The 20130-nt window shown below is 38.9% G+C and overlaps 1 protein-coding gene and 1 long non-coding RNA gene across 5 annotated transcripts; one reads left to right on the top strand and one right to left on the bottom strand.

Annotated features, from left to right (window-relative positions):
• The first annotated feature begins 197 nt into the window (after window positions 1-197).
• Window positions 198-15433, top strand: COMMD6 (COMM domain containing 6). Of its 4 annotated transcripts, none has more exons than XM_010341671.3 (4): window positions 198-308; window positions 397-408; window positions 7802-7954; window positions 11317-15433. In XM_010341671.3, the coding sequence occupies exons 1-4, from the start codon at window positions 267-269 to the stop codon at window positions 11365-11367; spliced, it is 258 nt and encodes an 85-aa protein (XP_010339973.1). In that variant the 5' UTR covers window positions 198-266; the 3' UTR covers window positions 11368-15433. The 4 variants fall into 4 exon arrangements, with proteins under 4 accessions (XP_010339973.1, XP_074243705.1, XP_074243704.1 ...); XM_074387604.1 differs by lacking the exons at window positions 198-308; window positions 397-408 and adding an exon at window positions 481-573 and having other exon boundaries at window positions 11317-11381; window positions 12069-15433; XM_074387603.1 differs by lacking the exons at window positions 198-308; window positions 397-408 and adding an exon at window positions 614-2427.
• Window positions 15172-19064, bottom strand: LOC141581614 (uncharacterized). Its single transcript, XR_012514345.1, has 2 exons — window positions 18921-19064; window positions 15172-17138 (listed from the first exon to the last, which is right to left on the bottom strand). It is a non-coding gene; the product is annotated as an uncharacterized LOC141581614 (long non-coding RNA).
• Between the last annotated feature and the right edge of the window lie 1066 nt (window positions 19065-20130).

The raw sequence follows: 20130 nt of genomic DNA on the forward strand, positions 1-20130 counted from the left end.
CATCCTAAATTTAATAAGTGCTTCTCTTTTCAAAGTATCTCCCAAGCCTTTGGCTTTTCCTATACAATTATTTTCTTTTAGCTCAGTGTCTCCTTAAAACTAATGTTTAATTAGGAAATAATTGAGCTATAATAAGAAGCTTTTTTTCAGCTTCCCCCGCTACACCCGCCGCGTGCGCCAGGCCGCGAGGGGGCAGGAAGTGGAAGCGGAAGCGCTGGCTGGGGAGCGTTCGCTGGAGTCTGCTGCGCTGTTCTTACGTGCTGGCCATGGAGGTGTCCAGCGAGCCGCCGCTGGATGCTAAGTCCGAGGTGAGTCCCAGCCTGGAAGGAGAGCGGGCAGCGAGGCTCTGGAACAAGAAAGATGTCTTCCTAAATTGTGTTTCTGCTTCCGTTTCAGGTCACCAACCAGGTGAGTGAGCGGCCGCCCCGCCCTGTCCTCCACCGGCCCGCCTCCCACGGCCGCGCGACCGTGCCACCCTGAGCCTTCCCCGGGTCTTCCCCAGTCCTGTGTTCGCGAGCCGATGACCTTCAGTCCGCGTCCCTGCATTGCTGCTTCTGCTTTGCACCTGAGCCGGTAGCCGTTGCTATTGTAATGTGTCTGCTCTAGCCCAAAGTGCAGATCAAGGATTGCTGGGCTTTGATTAGGCGACGTTTATTCGAAACTAGAAATACGGCATTTTAGTGTCATGGGTATAGAAGAAGTTATTAAAATTTTCAGATGCAGCACCCCAAACATTTTCTTAGTCTCTAAAAAGGTTATTTTTGAAGATGCAGTATAGCATTTTAGCCTTTTAGAGTATGGATTCATAATGCTAGGAATATGAATTTGACTATTAACGTATACCTTAGTCCCATTTCTGTTTCAAGTGTTACTGTGCTGTTTTAGCTAATAAAACTATTTTTAGGCACATAACTTATAACACACTTCCCAGAATAGGAGCACTAAAACTAGAGTATTTTTAGGCCAGGAGTTACCCAAGTTCATACAAAGTATAAGAAAGGGATGAGGTAAGAAATAATTCGAATATAGGGGCTGAAAGAGGTGTCCATTGAGTGCTCTCTAATTTTTCTCTAACTGATCGTGCTTTCGAGGACCCTGGGAGGGAGGGGAAGTCAAAGATATGTCAACCATTTACCTGGCTTTGCTTAGTTATATGACTTAGTGCATTTCGATTCAATCTTTCATAAGTCATTTTATCCATTCTCTTACGTTAAGCTTTGTATGTAAGATATTCTGAAGGCCCAGAGTGGTGGCTCACACCTATAGTCTCAGCACTTTGGGAGGCCAAGAAGTGCGGATCCCATGAGGTCAGGAGTTTGAGACCAGCCTGGGCAACATAGCAAGACTTTATCTCTCTAAAAATAAAAAAAAAAGTATTCAGGTTTCAAGGCACAGACCTGTAGTACTAGCTACTCAGGAGGCTGAGACGAGATCTCTTGAGCCCAGGAGTTTGAGGCAGCAGTGAGCTGTGATTACACCACTGCAGTCCAACCTGGGTGACAGAGTGAGACCCTGTCTCTAAAAAAAAAAAAAAAAGAAAGAAATTACAGAGCACCTTGCAATAAATCTAACAGAAGATATTTAAAAGTTTTATGAAGAAAATTACAAAAAGCAGTAGACTTTTACATTGTAATCCAGCACGTAAGGAACTTGGAAGTTATCACCCTGTCCTAACAACAAGGAAAAACTGAACAAACTGAAAAAAATCAACAACTCCTCTTGGATCTATCAGAGAAGCGAGATCACAGGGCAAATTGCTGTCTTCCAAATTGAGGAGACAAAATGTGAATACAGAGAATCACAACTGACAGCAGAAACCAGTGCCTAAACTGTAATTGACAAAGTGCTGTGGCTCCCAACTCTCCCTCACACCTGACATATAGTCACATCAGCATATTGTTCTCTCTGGCTCCAAATTCACCTCCTCTTGCTGCCACCTGGGTCCAAGCTGCTATTCTCTTTTCTGCAATACTGCAGTAGCCCCCTAATAGGGTCTCCCAGTTTTCTCTCTTAAACTTTGTACTTCACCTGGCAGTCTGGACGAGCCTTTTGTAATCTAAGTTAGGCCAGGTATCTCTACTACTTAGAGCTTTTTTTTTTTGTTTTTTTTTCCAGATGGAGTCTTGCTTTGTCGCTCAGGCTGGAATGCAGTGGTGTGATCTGGGCTCACTGCATCCTCCTCCTACTGGGTTCAAGCGATTCTCCTGGCTCAGCCTCTGGAGTAGCTGGCACTACAGGCACGCGCCACCACGCCCGGCTAATGTTTTGTATTTTTAGTAGATACCCTACACTGTGTTAGCCAGGATGATCTCAATCTCCTGACCTCGTGATCCACCTGCCTTGGCCTCCCAAAGTGTCGGATGAACCTCTGTGCCTGGCCATACTCAGAGCTTTTTAAGAGATTCTTGTCACACGGAGAAGTCTTAGGTATTTACCTTGGCCTACAGGGACCTTCGTAAATGGATTCCTCAACTGTTACTACTCTTCCTAGCTCAAGCTGCTCCAACCACCTGGGGCTCATTGTTCCCTAAACACAGCAAGCATGCTTCTTCTTCAGTCCAGAATGTTCTTTTCCCCAGAAATCCTGTGGCTTTCTCTTCATTTTATTTGGTTCTCTTTCTGTTCAAAAGCCACATGAAAGAGGTCTTCTCAGGCTCTATCTAAATAGACTTTCTGGTCACCTTGTCACCTTACCCTGCATTTTGTCACACTTTTAATAATAATATTACTACAATTTCATTATATTTTTGTTTATTGTCTGCCTTCCCCACTAGAATTCTGAAGGTCAAGTACTCTGTTTTATTTTTCACATCTCTAAAGCCTAGAACGTAGTATTGCTTTGTAAATACTTAATAATGAGGCCTCTCTTTCTTAAAATACATCGGAATTGCCAGTTTTATCTTTATAGACAGTTTTTATAGTCGTGTTTTTTATTACTAGTAGCTTCAGCCTTCACATCAGTTCTTGATGTGACTACAGCTGATTTGTTTACCTTTGTATATACTTACTTTCTGATTCTTTGTGTTCATTTTACTCCTGGATGTTTTTATATTTCCTTTTTTTACTACTGGCTTTTTGTTTCTTTGTATGTTTTCCTTTTTTAATACTTCATTATACAATAATTTTGGGGCTACCATGTATGTTGGTTCATTCTTAACATTCTCCATAGTGTTAAGTGCTCTCTGTTCTGATTTTTTCTTTTATGTTCCTTTATTTTTAAAATCTATGCAGTTCACTCCTACTTAAGGCCAAAATACATTTATCGGAAGGTTTGCTTTCAATTTGCATTTAAATATTGAGGTTAGAGTTTTGGAAATTCACATCTTATAAACTTAGTCCTAGCTTTCTTTCAGTTGTGAAGACTAACTTTGCACAGTGTCTTGATGGCAGCTCTCCCTGTTTCCTCCCCTGACAGTTTCACTGTTTTAATAGTGAATTTTCCAGCATTGCACACCTTCATTGCTTTTCTGCTTGAAATCTTCCAGTTTTGTTTCAGATTCTGAGAATCAAATAGGCAGTGCTTTAATCTACCACTTTAATGTGGATGTTAGAAGTGGAACTTCTTCCATTAAGATGTACAGGCTAAATAATGTTGAGTAAGAAATTGCTTGCTTATTTCTTACTCAGACATTTAGGGGAGGGAGGCCCAGGTAGAAGGATTGCTTGAGCCTGGAAGTCTAGGCTGCAGTGAGTCATGTTCATGCCCCTGCACTCCAGCCTGAGCAACAGACTGAGAGCCTGTCTGGAAAAAAAAAAAAAAAAAAAGAAAGGAAAGAAATTCCTGGTTCAGTTTTTGGATATCACTGTTGAACTGGAATTGAAACTCTCTCTACTCATGAACTCCCCTGAATTCTGTTTTTGGATTTTTAACCACTTTCTGAACATTCCTATTGAGAGAGGGATCCCTAGTATCATCTCTTAATGATACTTTTGGACTTGATACCTCAACATTCTCCCAGTTATCCAAGCTCAAATTTTTGTAGTTATCTATAAACAACTATAGTTGTATTCTGTCAGGAATCAAGACCTAGTCACACATCCTTAATATAAGATCAGTTTAATCCTAGTTGTCACCAGCTTAGTTCAGGCACTTACATAACTTGAGACTTGGATTATTGTGTTCTGCTGCCACCAGGTGAACATTTCTCTCTCTCTCTGTCTGTCTGTCTCTGTCTCTGTCTCTCTCTCTCTCTCTCTCTCTCTCTCTCTCTCTCTCTCTGTCTCTTTTTCTTTTTAAGAACTGGAGTCTTGCTCTGCCCAGGCTGGAGTGCAGTGGCATGCTCACAGCTCACTGCAGCCTTGACCTCTTGGATTCAGGTGATCCTCCCACTTTATCCTCCCAAGTAGCTGGACTATAGGAGTGCCCCACCACGCCTGGCTTATTTTTGTATTTTTTGTAAAAACAGGGCTGTTGCCCAGGCTGGTCTGGAACCCTGGCAGTCAAATGATCCACTTCCTTTGGCCTCCCAAAGTGCTGGGATTACAGGTGTGAGCCACTGTGCCCAGCCTGAATATCTGTTAATCAATATTTTGATATCAGTTTCTCTATTCAAAAACATTCAGTGTATCCCCAATGCCTACAGGGAACTTTTAAGTGACTTAATATGGTAACTTTTCCGTGCTATAATAAAGGATATAAAAGTAATGTGAAAACCTCAGAGAGCTCAGTTTGCAAAGAATTACTGACTTTTTGATCACTTTCATTGACTTCATTTTCCATACCTGCTTACAAGAGCCATCTACTTTAAGAGAGGTAAATGTTCCATCCCTAAACCAAATTTTGACTCTTTTCATCTGTAGTTGGTTCCACCTAATATTTATTAAGTATTCTTTGCAAGGTGTGCATTTATGGTATATACAAATAAAACACATTTTCCTCCCAATTCCAGTTCTATTTATTCTTCAAAATAGAGCTTAAATGTTATGCCTCTGTACAGCTTTCCCTTAGCTCCCTATACTACTGTAAATTCTTACTTTCAACCTGAAATATGCTCACTTATATTGCTCTCTCTCTGGACTACATATGCAAAAAAGTGCACAAAAAAATGAATTATTTAAAAGTGAAAACTCATATAACCACAAGCAAAAGTCAGTAAATGGAGTGTTGCCAGTCCCCCAGAAGCCCACTGCATGCTCCTCTTCAATCACTTCTCTCCACCACAAAGGATAGTCAGATTCATCTCTAGAGTTTACCAGCTGTTTCTCAAGTTTCTTGGAACAGAATCATAAATTTTGGACTTGTTTAACATTTTTGGTTTTACATGTAACTGAAGTTCATTTTCATTGCTGTCTAGCATTTCATTCATCCATTTTATTTCTAATGAACATTTGGGTTTCCAGTTTAGGGCTATTATGAATAAAGCTGCCAAAGACATTCCCTTTTTTTTTTTTTTTTTTTTTTGCCATTTTGGTAGCTGCGTAGTGGTATCTAATTGTGGCTTTAATTTCCTGTTTCTTAAGGTGAGCACATTTTCATGTGTTTATTAGACATTTGTAGTTACTTTGTGACTTGCCTTTCTCCATTTTTATATGGAGAATGTTTGTTTTTTTAAAATGAATTTATTCAATCTTTTTACTTATAAAAGATGTTAACCTTTTGTCAGCACAAGCTGAGACTTCATGCTCTAGGAGATTGATGCAAAGCAAGTCTGAGAGAGGAGGAATTTTTTTTTTTTTTTGAGACGGAGTTTCACTCTTGTTATCTTGTTACCCAGGCTGGAGTGCAATGGCGCGATCTCGGCTCACCGCAACCTCCGCCTCCTGGGTTCAAGCAATTCTCCTGCCTCAGCCTCCTGAGTAGCTGGGATTACAGGCACGTGCCACCACGCCCAGCTAATTTTTTGTATTTTTAGTAGAGACGGGGTTTCACCATGTTGACCAGGATGGTCTCGATCTCTTGACCTTGTGATCCACCCATCTCAGCCTCCCAAAGTGCTGGGATTACAGGCTTGAGCCACCGCGCCCGGCGAGAGGAGGAATTTTTATAAAATCCCCCTTTTATAAAAATGGGGGATTTACAAATGCCTTCCCCTATTCTATACCCCAAAAGTCCTAAAATAGAAGATGGGTTATATAACTTTCATAGTTGATTGAAGCACGCTTGGGAACCATTCCATTTCTTTTTCTCACCATAGTCCTCAAGCTCAAATACTACATTAGTGTAAATAGTGATAAGGTGGTTTGGATTTCATCAGTGTTCATGATGGATATGTGGTAGGATACATGGTGGGATTTACAAAAATCTTAAGTTTTACAAAAAGAAATACATTAGCAAGTGAAGTTTTTTGTCCAGTGAGCATTAGTTTGGTAGAAAAAGGCATCAGTCAGTGAGCAAGTACTTTTTGAGTGCCTGCTATGTATCAGGCTAAGCTTTGGAAACAAGACAGACAGTATTCTATCCCTGTGTTTTATGTTTTCTTGGGGTGTTTTTTTTTTTTTTTTTTTTTTGAGACGGAGTTTCGCTCTTGTTACCCAGGCTGGAGTGCAATGGCACGATCTCGGCTCACCGCAACCTCCACCTCCTGGGTTCAGGCAATTCTCCTGCCTCAGCCTCCTGAGTACCTGGGATTATAGGCACGCACCACCATGCCCAGCTAATTTTTTGTATTTTTAGTTGAGACGGGGTTTCACCATGTTGACCAGGTTGGTCTCAATCTCTCGACCTCGTGATCCACCCGCCTCGGCCTCCCAAAGTGCTGGGATTACAGGCTTGAGCCACCGCACCCGGCCTGGGTTTTTTTTTTTTTGAGAGGCAGTCTTACTCTGTCGCCAGGCTGGAGTGGCATAATCTTGGCTCACTGCAACCTCCGCCTCCTGGGTTTAAGCGATTCTTCCGCCTCAGCCTCCCTAGTAGCTGGGACCACAGGCATGTGCCACCACACCTGGCTAATTTTTGCATTTTTCATAGAGATGGGGTTTCACCATGTTGGTCAGGACGGTCTCGATCTCTTGACCTCGTGATCTGCCCACCTCGGCCTCCCAAAGTGCTGGGATTACAGGTGTGAGCCACCGCGCCTGGCCCCTGTGTTTTGTGTTTCAGAGTCATGTTTTTGAGGCAGTATTAATAGCTGCATATTTTATGCCATGGCATCATTTAACAGTCATTGACAGGAGTTAGATAAAAAGTATTGAGACAACCAGTAGTCACTAAGCATGTAATCTTTGGAGTCAGACTTTGATTTCAGTTCCTGGTTCCAGAAATGTGTGACCTTATGCACATTACCTAAGCTGTCTGAAGTTGGCTTTTGTCATGTGGAAAGTGGAAACAATAACCTATGATGTTATGTTGATTCATTGAGGTATTTAACACATGTAAACTGCATAGCACATCACCCAGGGCATGTATCTGTCATGAACACTGCTGAAATCCAAAACCACCTTATCACTATACATGCTAATGTAAGGCTTGAGCATGGAACAGGAAAGTGAAGTAAAAGATACTCCAAAGCATTTGGAGTCTCCGATGCACAGGAGCAAAATTTAAGCCTGTTAACGAAAACCAGTACTGCTACATCTTCCTTCCACTTCCATTATACATTGGAATGGATATTTGTTTTTTCACTTTTTGCTTTTTTCCATTTTTTACTGTGATGGTGTTTTCTAACTGTGTTTGTATCCCTTATTACCGCTCCAGTTTTCATTTGATTATTGTTCCTCTAGCAATATTAAAATGACCATATTTTTGTTAAATATGGTCATCATTGAAACTAAAAGTTGAGTGTGAGAGTAGTAAAATTGAATAAACATCTGCATTCCAGGTAATGTTGCTACTAATGTATTATTTTGTCCTGTCTTATTAAAGCTTGTAGATTTCCAGTGGAAACTGGGTATGGCTGTGAGCTCAGACACTTGCAGATCGCTTAAGTATCCTTATGTTGCAGTGATGCTAAAAGTGGCAGATCGTTCAGGCCAAATAAAGACCAAGTGCTTTGAAATGACGATTCCACAGTTTCAGGTTTGTGATTTAGCTCATTCAGTTTTAGTTCATTTTTTCTATAATTGTTGCTTAAAAAGAGGTATAAAATCTACGGGAAAACTTTAATGGTTTTTATTTGTAAATTGATTTGTAAACTTTACCTTTACTGGTAGTCTATGCAAGAGATGTGAATTTGTCTTTGGGAATTTGATAAATTAATTGTGCTGAATTTGTGTACTGCGCCATTTGATCACTTGAACAGTCTCAGTATATTTAGGAAATTTTTATTGTCAGTGGCAGGATATTTACTTTGCATTTAGCTGTTTGATTCTTACTCCTTTGGGCTTAATGTTCAAGAATGTTAAGCTAAATGAATCTTTGAATAGTGTTGACCCTAAATTTTCTGACTAATAATGTTTACAAAATGCAGGTCACAGCAACTGTACTTGCTGGCTGACTTTATCAGCTAGGGACTTAAGTAACTCAGTCATTTAGAGTTACGTTACCATATTATCATTCTACCTCTTTTCTGTAACCAAGGGGGAATAAAAGGAAAGGGAATGGACAACAAATAAGGTTTTCTTTTAAATGTACATATTGGGAGATGTTTTGTCATTAATTTAACTGTCCTATATAGTTTTGCTTTGTTTGGTCCTTTTGATGAGTGAATAGGTAAGAATCTGTTTTTAGCATTTACACTAGTAGTAACTTAGTGCTTACACTTAGTACTTAAACAGCAGTTAGTACTCTAAAAGTCAAAGAAAAGCAACCATCATGAATGAAATGGAAATAAAAAGTGATTCTTTTTAATAAAACTAAAAGTATATTGTTCCTAGGATTCCTTTTCAAGAAAAGCTTTTCATATACCACTTTATGATACTTTTGATTTCTACTTTTATAAACTATATTTTAAATAATTTCTTTCCATTTGATTTCTCTTTTTTTGAGACACGGTTTTACTCTTGTTATCCAGGCTGGAGTGCAATGACATGATCTCTGCTCACTGCAACCTCCCCCTCCTGGGTTCAAGCAATTCTCCTGCCTCAGCCTCCCGATTGCTGGGATCACAGGTGCCTGCCACCATGCTCAGTTAATTTTTGTGTTTTTAGTAGAGATGGGGTTTCACCCCATGTTGGCCAGACTGGTCTCAAACTCCTGACCTCAGTTGATCCACCCACCTCAGCCTCTTAAAGTGCTGGGATTACAGGTGTGAGCCACCATGCTCAGCCTGATTTTTTTTTTCTTTAAAATAGTTGTCACTGCTTTGAAACAAAAATAATGGTCACAAATTTAACATTATTATTAGTGTCTTGGAAGGACTGAGACTTAGTGAAAAGGAAATAAATGTATATTGTGATATGGGAATAACATTCAACTAAACATGAGGACTCAGTCAATTTGAAAAGAGAATATACATTTTGATCTTTTTTGTAATTCACGGGTGCTGGCCCTGTTCTTGTTATTCTTTGCAGCTCTCTTAATTCCACTTCTAAGCATTTTTTCCCATAGGAAAAAAAAATCACAAATGGATTAACTTTTATTCCCCAGCTTTATTGAGGTACAGTTGACAAATAAAAATTGTATATTTTGAAGGTATCACAATGTGATGATTTGATATACATTGTGCAATGATTACCACAATCAGGCCAATTAACATATTCACTCCCACACATAGTTACCTTATTTTTTTTTTTTTTTTTGGTGTGTATGTGTGTGTGGTGAGGGCATGTAAAATCTACTTTTTTAAAAGCAAACTTCAAGTAAACAATACAATATTATTAACTGTTGTCACCATATTGTACATTAGATCTCAGACTTACTCATTTTATAACCAAAGGTTTGTACCTTTTTACTAACATTTCCCCATTAAGCCCAACCGCAGCTCCTGGCAAACTCCAGTCTCCTCTCTGCTTCTGTGAGTTTGACTTTTATAGATTCCCCGTATGAGATAATGCAGCATTTGCCTTTCTGTGTCTGGCTTATTTCACTTTGCATAATGTCCTCCAGGTTCATCCATGTTGCAAATGGCAGGATTTCCTTCCTTTTTATGGTTGTGTGATATTCCATTGTATGTATGTATACAAATATATAGTATATACATAAAATATATGCATACATTATAAACATATTAAATATAAATATACACAAAAATATTTTCATTAGAGGCAACTCTTTTAAAGATAGTTTTTACATGGCTTAAAACTAACCACAAGATAGCCTGTTAATCACATTACATGACTGAGAGCTAAGGAACATTCTTTGAGCTTTCAATTTACATCTTTCTGATAACTAAAATTTTGAACATCAGTACATATATTTAAAGAAATAGATACACTTTGCTTCATTCTGTGACAAACTTACATATAAATGAAAACAATACATATCCTCTTAGTAGCAAAATAGACAATTAAGACTAAGAAGAAAAATGCAGATGTGTAAATTATTAGACGGTATCTTGATTGCTAAGGTTAAGTTTCAGATTTGCCTCCTAGCTTTGTGGCAGCTACAAGAGAAGACAGAAGAACAATTTGTTTGATTCCTTTCTTACCTGAGATTTAGAAGCAGATGACTTCTATAGGAGAACCATTATACCAGCATAATTTTTAAATGACAGAGAAACAAACTTCTACCATATAAGCCATTGTTAATGTTGGATCTTTCTTCTAGTAATTGAACCCATAATCTTAAATGAGACAGTCCCTACCACACTGAAATGCAGTCTTTTACTAGATTTTGTGTTTTGAGGCCTGGAACCGACCTGTTATTTTTATTTTCAGTGTCTAGGACAGTGCTGGATATTTAATAAACCTGGTGTGATTTGTTTTTTGTTTTGTTTTGTTTTGTTTTGAGATGGAGTTTTGCTTTGTAGCCTGGGCTGGAGTGCAGTGGCATGATACTGGCTCACTGCAACCTCCACCTCCCAGGTCCCAGTTCAAGCAATTCTCCTACCTCAGCCTCCCACGTAGCTGGGATTACTAGCATGAGCCACCATGCCCAGCTGATTTTTGTATTTTTTAGTAGAGACGGGGTTTCACTGTGTTGGCCAGTCTGGTCTTGAACTCCTGACCTCGTGATCTTTCTGCCTTGCCCTCCCAAAGTGCTGGGATTACAGGCATGAGCCACTGCGTCCGGCCTCTGGTATGATCTTAAAAGGACTTTTTTATGTGCTTTTTATTAAAAGTTTAGTCATGAGATAATTATCTAACTCTACACTAGTATTTTTGCTTACAGTACCAAATTGCACCTGGTTATTTCTTATTGCAACCTTCAGTAATTGAGATGTAACATTAAAATGCAAACTTAATATGTTACGTAGTCTCTGGTAATCAGATATCATTAAAATAACTACTTAAGTATCTTCTAAAAGCAAAATTAATACTATTTTCCCCCTTTCTCTCCAGAATTTCTACAGACAGTTCAAGGAAATTGCTGCAGTTATTGAAACTGTGTGAAGATGGATTATTTGGTTGGTAAACTGCTATCATTCTAAAGTCATGGACTTCACTTTCTGCAACAAAACCATATAAGAATGAAACCTGTACCGAATGAAAAATGTAGTTTTGCTTTTCCATTTTTTTAAATAATAAAAAAAAATCCAGCAGGAATTGGTTAGTGATAATCAATGCACAGTTTCATGAATGTGCTTTATAAAAGTGACTGAACTAGACACTTGAAAGAGTATACTTGGTGAGAATGTGAATTATATACCCAGATTAGCAGTTGAATCATTGCTATTGGAAGCAGCACAAATGTATGTGTTAGAACAATAGTTTAAAAATTTGTACTGGATGGCACCCATTTTATAAACAATCATATGGAGTAATATATATATAAATAAATATATATATATAAAAATCAGAAAAGTAATATTTGATTAAGATAATTTTACAAGTTTAATTTTATAGCCATTGCTTATTATAATGGCAATCATAAGAGTGAGGCTTCTTTTTTCAAACATTTGTAATCAGATTAAGATTGACCATTGCTCCTTTACACAGTAATAGTCTAACATTCGCTTGTTTCTGTTATTAATAGTTGTAAGAAAGTTCAAATACAGTTAGAGATACCATTTGACCAGGCAATCCCATGACTAGGTATATACCCAAAGGGTTATAAATCATTCTACACACATGCACATGTATGTTTATTACAGCACCGTTCACAACAGCAAAGACTCGGAACCAACCCAAATGCCCATTAATGATCAACTGGATAAAGAAAATGTGGCACATATGCACCATGGAACACTATGCAGCCATGAAAAAGGGTGAGTTCATGTCTTCTGCGGGGACATGGATGAAGGTAGAAACCATCATTCTCAGCAAACTAATACATCAACAGAAAACCAGATTCTGCATGTTCTCCCTCATAAGTGAGAGTTGAACAATGAGAACCCATGGACACAAGGAGGGGAACGTTACACACCGGGGCCTGTCAGGGAGTTGGGGACTAGGGGAGGGATAGCATTAGGAGAAATGCCTAATGTAGATGACAGGTTGATGGGTGCAGCAAACCATCACGGCACATGTATACCTGTGTGGCAAATCTGCACATTCTGCACATGTATACCAGAACTTAAAGTACAATTAAAAGTTCAAATACATACACAGAGTTGGAAAGAAAGATGAGTTTTATTCTGAGTTCTGTAAGATTGAGTTAACCTGTTAACACAAGTTATTGCATTAAATGATCTCTGTTCAATTTACATACATAAACCTGTTATTATACTCTTTTATACTATAAAGCCACCACATTGTAATCGCATTTGTTTAGAAGTAAGCAAATAGGCCACTGGAATAGAATAGATGGCCTAGAAATAGATCAAGACATTCTAGTCCTCCATGTTGGAAATTTAAACCCTCTTCACACCCTGTGTGCGTTTCTGCAGGTCTGTGTGAATCCACTTTCTTTTAGTTTCCTGCTAGGTAGCATACTACTGTGAGGAGCCCAGGACAGCTGCCTCCCGCAGCCCACGGCAGCCCATGTGTGCGCTCAGATTCTCACCAGCTTGATGAGTTAGCTGATGTTTCCTGTCACAGTCCTAGAAGCCTATTACTTTCAGTAGCTCTGGTTATTTTAATCAAACGATGGTTTTAGAAACCAAAACATGGATGCTAGTTTTGCTCTATATTTTATATTTTGAGAGCATTAAAATGTAGAAGTCAGCCAGGCATGGTAGCTCATGCCTGCAATCTCAATTCTTTGGGAGGCTGAGGTAGGAGAATTGCTAAGCATTTGAGGTTACAGTGAGCTATGATCGTCCAGCCTGGGTGACGGGGCAAGACCCCGCCTCTAAAAAAAATAATAAAAGTTCTGCTACCAAGATATGTTAGATTTTAGACCACAAAGCCAAGCCCTTGTTTGAGGAGAACCTGGACTCAGTAAATGCTCTCACTTTAGTTTACAATGGAACCACCTAACAAACAGGACAGTATTTTGTATATGCCCTGTTTGTATGTATAAGATCGAAGAAATAGATCAGCTGAATGCGGTTTTAATAAGACAAATTTATTTCTTATGTCCAGGCTGGCTACTCTACTTGAAGACATCAGGGGCCTAGTCTTCTGTCTTGTCACTGCTATTCTCAATGTACAGCTTCCTTAATAGATTCAGGATGGTTACTCCAACTCCTGGCTTCATATTCAACTTCCAGTAAAAATGATGTTTTAGGGGCATAACCCAGAAGTTTCCCTGTCGCTTCTGCTTACATATCATTGGCCAGACCTAGTAACATGGCCATAACTACCTACAAGGAAAGCTGGCAGTTTAACCTTAGCGACTCTGTGCCTACATAAAAGTTTCATAACCATAAGAAAGAAAGAACAGATATTGGAGGTGACACGATTTGGCTGTGTCCCCACCAAAATCTCATCTTGAATTGCAGCTCCCGTAATTCATAATTCCCATGTGTTGTGGAAGGACACGGTGGGAGATCATTGAATCATGGGGACGGTTTCCCCCACGTTGTTCTCGTGGTAGCAAGTAAGTCTCATGAGAACAGATGGTTGTATAAGGGGCTTCCCTTTTCTCATTGTCTCTCTTTGCCGCCATATAAGATGTGCCTTTTACCTTCTGTGATAATTGCGAGGCCTCCCCAGTGATGTGGAACTGTGAGTCCATTAAACCTCTTTTTCTTTATTCATTACTTAGTCAAAGGTATGTCTTTATCAGCTGCACAAAAATGGACTAATACAGGAAGGCAAATAGTTTCCGCCCTCAGTGTTAAGATAAAGGTATGTACAGAGTACTGCATGAGTGTCAAAGAGACTAGTGGGTGGCTAAAGGCTCCCTAGAGGCTCTAGTCCACCCTAAGAAATAAAAATTAGAAAAAGAAGATATTACATAGTGATAAGATTCTTCTAACTGTATCAATGTTAGTCATTTTAAAACGATGTTACATATATTCAAATATGAATGTAAAATTCATTGTTGTAAGCCCAAAATACGAATTGTTTGGCATTGCAGTCTTTTTTTTTGTTCATTCTAAAATCATGTGATAAGTACATTCAAAATATATTTTGGCATTTTCATAGAGAATTGGCATTGTCATGCAAATCAAAATATAATTTAAAGGAAAACAAGAAGTTAGATAATACCAGTGGGACCTTGTATATTGCTGCAGGGAGTATACATTGGTATAACCACTTTGGAAAATTATTTGAATTATTTTATAAAGTTGAATTATCTATGTCCTGACTCAGCAATTCCACTGCTGGAAACTTTTTCCATTTATCAAGAATGTTCACAGCTTCCTGTTCACAACTGCCAAAAACTGACAACAGCCCAAATGACCATACACAGGAAAACTGATAGTGGGTTTCACAGTGGAGCATTGTATTGAAGGGAAAATCAATGAGATAAAACTACACACAACACCATGAGTGAATCTTAGTAATATTATGTACGTAATATATGTTTATGTGAAAACACTGAAAAATAAGGGACAGAAAAGCAAAATGGAGAATAGTGGTTACCTCCAAGTTACAAGATGAGGAGAAGTTAGGAGCAGAGCAGAAGAGGAGGCCATAGTAGACATCAGTTCCTGGTAATGTTCAAGCCTTCAGGTTGGGTGATAAATGTATGGTCTTATTCATATCATTAAATCCATAAAATAAAAAATGGCTTAGACCAGTGATGTTTAGATGAAAGTGCAACAAGCCAAGAAACATAATTAGATGATTAATCTAGTGTACAATTCTGTACTTCTCAAGTTAAAAAAAGCAAATAAACATACAACAAAACCCTATGATTGTATGCATTTTGCTGATGCAGGCATTATTTAAAAAAAAAAAAAAAAAAAAAGGCATTGACTGTTCAATATACTAGATCTCAACTTTGTTAGTTAAAAAACTCAGGCTAGTAACCCTGCTTCCAGAGGAATGCTTCATCCTGAGCAAATTCAGTGAAGACTGATATATAACTCAAAATTTCTGTTTTCTAATTTACACTGAAAAATGTAATGGCCAAGTGGACTATAATGGTTATGTTATTCATTCAATAAATATTTATCAAATATAACCTATGTGCCAGACACTTTGTTAATCACTTGGGATACAGTGTTGAATAAGAAATTTTTTACAAGGCTTATAATGTATTTAGAAAGCCCGATATTTAACAACACAATAAAAATCAGCTGATCAGCCTACTAACTTCCTTTACACAATGTGGAGTAGTGGAAGGTTTATCCAATTTTAAGACTGAACAAATCAATGTAGCTGTGTGACCTTGGGTAGGAGGTCTTCACCATGCCTGCTGTGCAAATTTCGTCACTTCTGTAGACCAGGACCACTGAGCTTCCCATCAGTCTCTTTCCAAATGGGAAGCTTACTTGTGTTACCTTTACTTTGTCCCTGATCCATCAGTGTATATTGGTTGTGTTAAAAGAAAAACTTTACACAAATTTGTGGTTTAATTAAGCAAAGAACCATTTGCAAATCGGGCAGTTCCCCTAAACCAGAATAGATACACTGCTGGCACTGCTGTGTGGTTGGAGAGGATTCATGGACAGAAAAAAAGACGATATACGGAAAACAGAGGTCAGATACAGAAACAGCTGGATTGCTTACAGCTGGATGTTTGTCTCATTTGAATATGGTTTGAACAGTTGGTTGCCTTTGATTGGCCAAAACATGGTGCTTGGTGTAAGAATAGATTATAATCTGTTCACACATCCAGCTAGGTTACCATTCACTATATACAAAGAAACCTTTAAGCTGAACTTAAAATATGTAAGGAGGCAGCTCTAGGCTACATTTTATTTAACAGGTGTGTCATGGGTGGCTAGATATGTTGATTTTTGGTTCCTAGGTTGCTGTACTATGTGGATCTACATTTAAATATGATGGTGGCAACAACCATCAAATGGAGATCCTTCACTTAGATAAAGATGTGGTGTTTTGTATGTGTGGGAAGAGAGGTGCTGTGGATATTTGGAGGCCAGAGTGGCAGCTCCTGGCAGAAATGACTAGCTATAGCCAGATGCAGTGGCTCATGCCTGTAAATCCCAGGACTTTGGGATGTTCAGACAGGAGGATTGCTTGATTCCAGGAGTTTGAGACCATCCTGAATAACATAGTGAAACTGTCTCTACAGAAATTAAAAAAAAAAAAAATTATCTGGGCATGGTGGTAAGTGTCTGTAGTCCCAACTACTTGGGAAGCTGAGGTGAGAGGATCATATGAGTCTAGGAAGTCGAGGCTGCAGAGAGCCCTGATCATGCCACTGCATTCCAGCTTGGGTGACAGAGTGAGACCCTGTCTCAGAAAAAAAAAAAGAAAACAAAAAGGAAATGGCTATTTTTTCTTGGCTGTAAAATAGGGGAAACAACTCCTGGGATTGCTGTAAAATTAAATACTATATGTTAAACATAGTCAACGCTGAAAACATGTTAACATTCGTTGAGGAATGCACATCTGAAGGATGCTCAAGGAAGATGGAATCAGAGAATGGGGAATGATGCAAGCCAGATGTAGCCGTCTTCACCAGAAGAACGTATCTGTCCAGCAGGCCCAAGTACTTCTGACAGCTGGTCAGTCTCGTCTCTTCCCTTGTAGTGCTTACTGACACATTGACTAGTTCTCAGTCTGTGGCTTTCATTTTTCAATATTAACTACTTGCATCCCCTCCTTCCCCCCGTCTTTCTTTTGATGTGTTACAATTTCGATATCCTCATTTTCTTCCTGTTTGTCTTCCTAGGTGGCTCATCTGAGAGGTTTTGATGTGTCTGAAAAAATACACAATAAAAAGTTAGAAAAGCGCTGTAGAAATCAGAACACATTAAAAATATTAGGAGAAAATAGTAATCCACGGTAAGTTCAGTGCAGAGAATATGTGTGTATTGGACACCATCATGTACAGTGGTTTAAGTTGTATTGCAAATTTGACTATGAATTTTCTAAAGTTAATAAAAACAACCTCTGCAACCCATTAGAGACACTGTAATGAAAAAAAAAAAAAAATCACACATTTAGTTCAAGACAAAGCCCAATTTATTCAAGGAAAGAGATCCAATTTTACCCACAGGTCCTGCCTAATAGAGAAGGTACTGTACCTTCTCTATTAGGACAACATCCTGACACTAGTTAAAAGAGTTTCTCATCAATAGCTCATAATGTTGTCCTAATAGAGTTTCTTATCAACATCCTGACACCAGTTAAAACAGAGTTTCTTATCAATGGCTCATGACATTGATTACAATGTTGTATCCAAAATAACAAATTATAGTTACAATCAATTGTTACAGATTCTTGAAGTATAGCGAGGCATGCTGGCCCATGACTGTGATCACAGCTACTCAGGAGGCTGAGGCGGGAGGATCACTAAAAGTCTAAAAATGACACCCAGAGAGGGAAAAAAAACTTGCTTTCTAGCACAGACTACCAATTATATGGTTGGTGCCTACTCTGTACTACATATTAGGTTGGTGCAAAAGTCATTGTAGTTTTCATCATTACTTTTAATCACAAATTTTTTTTGAGACGGAGTCTCGCTCCATTGCCAGGCTGGAGTACAGTGGCGTGATCTCGGCTCACTGCAACCTCCACTACCCAGGTTCAAGTGATTCTCCTGCCTAACCTCTCCAGTAGCTGGGATTACAGGCATGCACCACCATGCCCAGCTAATTTTTTTGTATTTTTAGTAGAGATGGGGTTTCACCATGTTGGCCAGAATGGTCTCGATCTCTTGACCTCAAGTGATCCACCCGCCTCAGCCTTTTAGTTAAAGGTAATGGCCATTTTTAATTGCAATAATTTTTGCACCAACCTAATATATGCCAAGAGACAAGCCTACTGAAATAGACCATGCCCTTGAGGATCCACAGTTCTATGACAGTGGCTTTCAAAATTTAGGACAAGTACAAGTCATCTGGGGAGCAGTACTCCTTATCAGTAAGTACTGGATAAGTGTTTGTAGACAGGAGTGTGCCATGCCCTGTTTAAGTGCTTTATAAATATTCATACATTTTATTCTTAGAATAACACAATGAGGTAGGTACTGTTATTTTCATTTTTACAAATGTGAAAAGGTACAAAAATGCTAAGGAATGCTCCTATCGTCACAGTTGGATGCTTACCCAGACAGTCTGACTTCAAAAACAGAGATCTTATCTACTAAGCTATGTTTATAGAAAAGTATATTTCTTAACAGCTAAGGAAATATAAAATGCAATCACGTGATAAACCTCAGCAGGTGCCAGAGATGTATGTGAGCATACGGAGAAATTAATATATACCGAGCACCAGCTTGGCTGGGAGACTCCCACCCTGGTGGCGCTGAAGGCAATGAGAGGCAAACACCCAGATAGAACGGCAAAGTGGGTCTATTGGGGGCCAGCAGCCTACCGAGCTAAAATCCTCAGGGGCTGACAGCATTCCAGGCTGAAGACCCCAAGCAGATTCTCATCCACATATTTATTCTCTTAAACAGGTGATTCTTATTAATAAACAGGTGTTCTGTATTTACTCATAACTCAAATCTACCAACTAGGCAGCTGTTATCCACTTACCACTAATTGCAAACTAAAAGGTATTCTCCACAAGGGAGCCACGGGGCAGGGCAAACTTAATGTTTCTCAACATCTTCCCCCTTCTTTGTTTCAACAACGCTAGGTAAGCAAGTTCAGCTCTATCTTGGTGAACTGTTTCTTAGAGGATACTGGATCCGAACCTGCAGACTACACAAAGAAAAACAAAACAGATTAATCACAATCACAACAGCAATCATAGATCCTCGATGTGTTTTCATCCAGATTTTAGGGCTGGCAATCCATCAGCAGCTTCCCAAAGCACCCCAGAGCCTGACTAACTGCCAAATCTTACATTTCTTCCTTAAGAAGTTGGGACCCAGAAATCTTTTGGAAAAGGGGGCAGAGGTCGTTCCGTAACTACTTCCTGCTGAAAAGGGCATCGAGGGTCTTCTGGGTCCCTTGCCCCTTGCGTGCTGTCTAAAGGTCTTTCCAGGTGATGTTTTATTCTCCCCCATCATGTTCAGACTCATTACACTTTTAAAGTTAATGAAGTCCATTTGTAACCTTCACCACCACAAGATATGAGGAGTTTAACACAGCTCTGAATCTAAAAGCATTTATTTCTTATAAACTTCTAATGAATAAGAATTAGGGCCTGATTATTATATTTTCCTTCCCAGACTTGTGTTGGTTCTAGGGCCCTAGGTATTTTTCAAAGTTCTTTTTATTCAGCTTTTAACATTGGCCATACTATTTTTGGTCATGAGTCTATTAAATTCCCATCTCTCCAGACAAAAGAGTTGATCTCACTAGGTATAAATTCCAAATAATTGTAGTTCTTTATCCGCCATCTGAAGTTCATATTGCTACAAGAGGACTGACTGGTGCAATTAATGCTAAGTATCCCCTTAGGGGACCAATAATCAATCATAATTCCAAAGAAATTGTTGTGCAGCACCTCAGCCTCTACCACAATACAATCTTTCCAGGTTAATGTTTTTAACTTAGGGGACCATTCCTTATTTTATCTGCATTCAGGTCTTGATGGCAGAAACATTATTTCCTAAATTATTATAGCCAACAACAGAAGGAAAAATATATGCCCAATATATGAAACTTCCTTTTGCTTTTATCCCAACTCCAGAAATACTCACTTTAATCCTAATAACTGTCATCATGATTACCAAAATAGGCTATCCTGCTTTATTCATGTTTTCCTCCACTAATTGTGAAAGCTTCTTAATTTGAC

This window comes from Saimiri boliviensis, chromosome 16 (genome assembly GCF_048565385.1).
Source record: "Saimiri boliviensis isolate mSaiBol1 chromosome 16, mSaiBol1.pri, whole genome shotgun sequence".
NCBI classification, from domain to species: Eukaryota; Metazoa; Chordata; class Mammalia; order Primates; family Cebidae; genus Saimiri; species Saimiri boliviensis.

Excerpts from the sequence above, each read along its gene's own strand:
- COMMD6 (XM_010341671.3), top strand. The coding sequence starts at position 267 with ATGGAGGTGTCCAGCGAGCCGCCGCTGGATGCTAAGTCCGAG. Across the intron at positions 7,955-11,316 it reads TGACGATTCCACAGTTTCAG|AATTTCTACAGACAGTTCAA; the intron begins GTTTGTGATTTA and ends CTTTCTCTCCAG.